Here is a 6,356-nt window from a genome sequence, read left to right on the forward strand (position 1 = left end):
AGCACGCACCACAGTTTGGGAACCACTGGTAGGAACAAGAACAGAGCAGAGCAGCACGATGATAAAAGAACGCACAGAATGACCCTGGAGGCTCACACAACATCATTAAGTGACTATAGTTGGTCAAACCTCACTTTACATAGGAAGCAAACAGTGTCTTTCTCATCATCACAGAGCTTCAGCCTTTTAACCAAATAAGGCCTGACGTTGAAATTTAAAAAATATCTAAAAATGTCAGTGGTGCTCAATATTTCATGTCAAGGACCCCAAAAACTATATGTAATATGCCTCTCTCCCCCCCCCCCCCCCCCATCTGAAAATATGTTGTTCCAGGGACCTCCCCAGAAGCAAAGATTTGAGTTAAAATGTAATATTATATATTCAAAGATTTGAGGCACATTTTCACGATTTTTCAAAAATAGCAGACCTACAGGCTCGTAGCACTGCACTCGGTGCTGCACTATGAGCTTGTAGATCTGCTATTTTTCAGTGGCTAAAGTATAACATTATGCTTTAAAACGGGGTTTCCCGCCCAAAATGGGTTAAAACCTTATTTTCCTTCAGTGTTTCAGGAGTATAGCGAGAGACATGAAATGGCTTTGTTATCGTTAATTTGATGACATGCATCCCAGCAGCATAATTGCTATGGTATATAATTTGCTTGTTATTATTAGCGTGAACCTGCCTGTGTTCCACCTGAAGAGGATGAAGAGCACAAAAATAGACACTGCAAATGAAACAAAACAATGTGTCTTCCTTAATACACATGGTGCAAGAGGTAGAGTGGCCGTCCGTGAACCGTAGCATTACCGGTAGAGGGGTGGGCGATATGGAAAAATATACTATCAAGCAGTATCACGATATTATCACGATACTTTTTTTCATGTGTTCTGTATGGTTATTTTACAGTACAACCACCTACAAGCCAAGGTAACAAAAACTAACAGACAAAGGAGTAACAGACCATAGACCAAAATACTTTGGCTAACGAAATTGTCGTTCTACAGAACTTAAGTATAAAAGGTATAGAACTACAAGTCATAGAATGTGCATTCACTGTATCACGATATACAGTACAGGGACGTGCACACATAGACATCAAAGGGGGCTTCAGCCCCTGCCCCTTTTACCGTCTGTAAAACAACTGCCCTTTCCAGACCACGAATGCAGCATTTACTACACGGTGAAAGCAATGCAAATGCCACTCCTCTCCTTTCCATGCTATGTCGGAAGCATTCAGGAGAATTGCTTTTTTCTCTTGAACTTGAACACAGTACTTTGCGTTGAACAAATTTGTTCAGAAATCCATGTCGTTACACCGCATCTCCTCTAGCTAAACAGTGCTGGGGTTGCACCCCGAAGATAGCTGATCTACAAGCTCTCAACGCGTCGCAGTGCGACACGTTGTGAGCTTGCTGCTATTTTTGTCCAAAAGTGCCCTCTTACAGGATTTCAGCCCCTGCCCCTCTAACACTCTGTGCACGTCGCTGACGATATATATATGATATCTCTGAAAAAAAGGCATATAGTGGAGACATTATATCGTCTCGACTATATCACCCACCCCTATAGTTACTGGTTCGACACAAACCTCCTCCTGTCCTTGAGCAAGACACTGAACCTCTAGCTGCTGTCGGTCGATGAGCAGGTTGGTTATACCTTGCGTTAGTGCTTCCACCATCGCTGGTGTGCATGTGAATGTAAGACACGTTGTAAAGCATTTTGGATATAAAAGGTCGGTGCTACAGAAATGCAGAACATTTAACCAGCATCTGCATTCTAATCATGCAGTAACCATGAAACTGAAGAGAATTAAGCCACAACATCCAATCCCACCGCCAAGAGAATGAGAAAGATAGTGAGGACAATGAACAGCTACTACGATGAGCACAAATAGCCACGAAAAACTAATTCGAATTTTCACTTTATAGTCTGAAGGGATGAAGGTAATGGTATATGTGTCTACGCCTACAATTATGTTGGTTGCCTTTGGGTTTAATAGGTATTGGTAAACACCACACTACTAGTGTCAAGTACTAATGTGTGCATTTGCGTGCCTGTTTGCGTACCTGCAGTATGTATGCAGGTAACTGTTCACATTTCAGAGGCTGCACAAACATCATTGTGCATGTGTGTAATTTGTGTGAATGCGTGCGAGCATGCATGTTTGTTTTTTAATGTCTTCATGTTTGTGTATGTGCGTCCACACGTACACGTACTGTGTGTGTGTGTGTGTGCATGCATGTGTGTGTGTGTGTGTGTGTGTGTGTGTGCGTGCGTGCATCACGGTGCATGTGTGTGTGTGTGTGTGTGTTAATTGCACTAGGCATGTGTGTGGTACAGGAGTTGAGGTCCACTGGGGCCTGGACCACACGGTATGAATAATGTATCACACCGGGCCGTTGCATCTCAGCAACATTGCCTAGCGGTCTTCTTAAAGTTGCAACTCCTCGCCAACCTGCCAGCTGCTGCAGTAAGTTACAGGAACTGGAAGCGGATATTAATATATACCATATCTAAATGTGAATCACGGCAACGGCAGCAAAAGCTTAATATATGCTGCTATTTGATAGCCGTCTAAAGTCGGCGTGCAACGGTTAATATAAACATTTCTGATTAAAAAAAAACTATATACTGTATATATATATTTATTTATTTTTAATAGCAGAACTGGTAGATCTTCAAGCTTGACCTTGTGCAATGTTCACTATTTTTGCTTAAGTGGTTAATCTGACTAATCAATTCAGTAGATCATACTAAATCAATTAGTTGTTGGTTTTTTTCCACGTTGAGCATCTTGATCAAATAAAATACACTATGATGAAAAACTATGATCCAAAACATGCGCTTCTCGATTACTTGATTAATCATGAATATCATCTATAGAATAAACGCTATAGATCATTGATAGATGCATGCAGCCCTATACTTTACTTTATTATGGATCCCCATTAACACTTGCAAAAGCGTGGCTATTCTTCCTGGGGTCCAGTACACAAAAACACAACACATCATTCACCACAACATACAAATACAATACACAAACAAATGGTTCACTTACAAAAGGATAAGAGTTACATCTCAAAACAATTGCAATTTTGCATTTTCATCAATATCATTTCATCATAGAAAGGTTAGCTCACTCCAAAGCATGTACCATACTACCATGTACCACAGAGCAGTGGCTCTCAACCTGTGGCTCACGACCCCCAGGGGGGTCCCCACATGATTTATTTGGGGGGGGGGGTCCCCCGATCACAGTGAAGTGACAATTTACAATATATCTCTAAAACCTATTCAGAAATTGGCCAAATTGTCACATAAGATTTATTTATTTTTTGATCTACCGTTAAATTAAAATCCCAATGTGTAGGCCTATACTGTATCTGTGGAACAGAGTCAAATTAAATATAAATGCCTCAATTCCTACAATTCCAAGTGCTTGTTGTCAGAGTGTGTGTGTGTGTGTGGGGGGGGGGGGGGGGGGGGGTGTCCCCCTGCTCAAATATGATTATCGTGGGCAGTTGCAGTCTGAAAAGGTTGAGAAAACACTAGTTCTACTAGAGAAAATAATGGATGTGGATGGTTTTTTTAGAAAGGTGAACATTCAAATAGGGCGATGATTGACAAACCAATGTCAACAATGTGTTCTAAAATATAAAGCCCTCCCAATTAAAAACACACTTTAGGCAAAAGTATCCCCCCCCCCTCCCCCCCCCACACACACACACACACACACACACACACACACACGCACACACACTAGAGAGAGGCCTTGTAAACTATAGCGCTTGATATCTTGGATAAACTTTTCATCTGCAGATTTGCACATAAGTGCCAGGCAGCAGAACAGATGTTGGAGACAGATGCTGGCTATAATTCACCAGTGGGATCAGTGGAGGTTCAGTTTGAATGGCACTGAACGAGCCGCCACACGCTGGCTCACATGCGTCCAACTCATACAGGGATTCCATTTTAATGGCACATTTATAGTGACGGGAAACGGAAATTAAATCATTTATAGAGGACGTGTGTTTGTATATCATATATGGATTAAATTCTGACAAATTATTTTTCTATAGGACAATTTGTTTTATAAGCTCTATGGATGTACACTAGACTATACTTTTGCATTTTAGGCAGTGAGGCAGGAATCAACCCTGTGGTGTTCTCATTTATAAGCTGTCAAAAAGTATCTGTTAAGTTATTAAAGTCAACATTGTTATACAGTGAGTGACTTGGTGACTCACAGCCACTATGCAAAAGACAGTATGCAAATATATGTAAAGATTAGGTGGGCATGTAAATATATGCAAATTTATCCAATTGCGCGTGAAAACATAAGTTTCTCCAGACTCCAGAGACTGACTTCAGTCACTAAATGTGAGGATTTCGATCGATGCAGAGCGTTACTGAATGAGGTGAAGTAACAACAGAGCCGTATACTTTCACCTCCGGAATGTTTGGCACGTGGGCATCATCATCACATCTGTGCCTGCGGGCTTACATCCTATAAAAACAGATGTATATACTAATAGATGCCCGGCGAAACTAACAGATCCAAGATACAAGCTCACAACGCATAGCAGCGCGACCGCGTTGTGAACTTGTAGATCGGCGTTTTTTTACACAACCGCCGGCGCGCAACTATAAGTATCAAATCAGGTGTAATTGTCTACCCACTCTCCCTCTCACACACAACAAACCGGAGCGTCTGTCTGGGGGAAACTCGTGCCGCAACACTCCCCTGTGCTGTGCATACTCTCTCAGTCAGAAACTATAAACACACAAATACCGCATCAGAACCAGGGCTGATGTTGGACCAACCGACCCCCCCGGCGGTTAGTAGTAGGCTATAAGGTCCAAGACAAGTCCCAACAACAACACAACTCACCTCTGTGCGCGCCTGCAGCCGCTTGTTCATCTCGTAGATCCGGTACTCGGGCTGCACCATGTAGGGCGAGTGTCTCCGGTAGAAGGGTCCGAAGGGCGACGAGTAGAACGGGTCGTTGGTTGAGTTCGACATGTTGTTGTTCTTGTTCGGTTATAGGTTCCGATCCGACGGCGAGGACGAGGCTCAGCGGGGCATCAGGAGTAGGCGCACCAACACGGCGCGATCTCAACATCCAAGAAGCCGCACGGGCTAGCGCACGCCACAACGGAGTGCGATGCTTTCTCTGAAACCTTCTCCTCCACACTACACACAAACACACACACACACACACACCGCACAGCACCACCACCGACCTCCTGCTGATTGTGTTTGGAGAAACCCCAGCCGCTGCTGCTCCGCTTTTGCCGAGGCTCAACTAAAACACTCTCTCTGACTGTGACTGCAAGTTGGACACAGGCTAGTTCAGTTCACACACACTGCTCTCTCTGGCTGCTGCCTGCTATACAGCGAGGAGGAGGATGGAGAGGAGGAGGCTGCGGAGGAGGGGGGGGGGGGGGGGGGGGTGTGTGGGGGGGGGGGGGAGGGGGGGGGGCTCTGTTAGTGAAGGGAAGGATGGTTGGGGGCTGAGAAAGGTCGTTTCCTGTTACTGTGTGTGAGTGAGTCTACTTTGATACCTGCAGAGAAAAGTTCAACTTGAACCACCAGTTTTTTTTTTTTTTTTAAGCAGCGATTCTCAAACTTTTTTATTTATTCAAGGAACTTTTATTTTTTATTAATTTTTTTTTATCTCTGAGACCCTGATCTATAGATTGATAGCGTTAATTTAACTCTTGAGAGTGTACAAATGGACCAAATGGAACCATATTTGGTTCCATTTGTACTCAGCCATTTAGCTGGGGGACCCCCCCCTGCAAGGACACCTGAGGGTCCCCAGCCAGAACCTGCACATTGAGAAACAGTTGTGAGAGTCAGTGAGTGCAAACTGTACATTTTGGCTACATAAATATGCATCTTCTCAGTTGAACCATGGGCTACTTTAAAGCAGGGAACACAATGATGTGTTCATTTTATGGTAGATTACATTTTAGAGCCAGTGTTAGTGCTGGACAGACTGCTGCTATAGGATTATATAGTGTTCATTATTGCAGCAGAACAGGGACTTGCAGAGAGTGTTAGAGGGGGCAGGGGCTAAAATCCCGTAAGAGGGCACTTTGACAAAAATAGCGAAAATAGCAGATTTACAAGCTCACAACAAGTCGCGCTGCGACACATTGAGATCAGCTATTTTCGGGGTGCAACCCAGCACTCTTTAGCTGTAGAGATGCGGCGTGACATATTTGTTCAATGCAAAAATACTGTGTTCAAGTTCAGGAATCAGGAGACTTCGGGAAAAATGGCATGGAAAAGAGTGGCATTAGCCATAGTAAATGCTGCATTCGTGGTCTGGAGAGGGCAGTTGTTT

General features: G+C 43.6%; 1 protein-coding gene across 6 annotated transcripts in view; it reads right to left on the reverse strand.

The window, feature by feature from the left end:
- The window catches only part of ldb2a (LIM domain binding 2a), a 116,567-nt gene extending 111,213 nt beyond the window's left edge, over positions 1–5,354 (reverse strand). For all 6 annotated transcript variants that reach the window (XM_080773627.1, XM_080773630.1, XM_080773631.1 and 3 more), the window contains exon 1: positions 4,895–5,354. In XM_080773627.1, the coding sequence (XP_080629753.1) occupies positions 4,895–5,126 (232 nt within the window). In that variant the 5' untranslated portion in view covers positions 5,127–5,354. The remainder of the gene's footprint in view (positions 1–4,894) is intronic.
- Positions 5,355–6,356: the final 1,002 nt, after the last annotated feature.

The sequence above is a fragment of the Protomyctophum bolini genome, assembly GCF_963924005.1.
Source record: "Protomyctophum bolini genome assembly, chromosome: 10".
Classification (NCBI taxonomy): Eukaryota; Metazoa; Chordata; class Actinopteri; order Myctophiformes; family Myctophidae; genus Protomyctophum; species Protomyctophum bolini.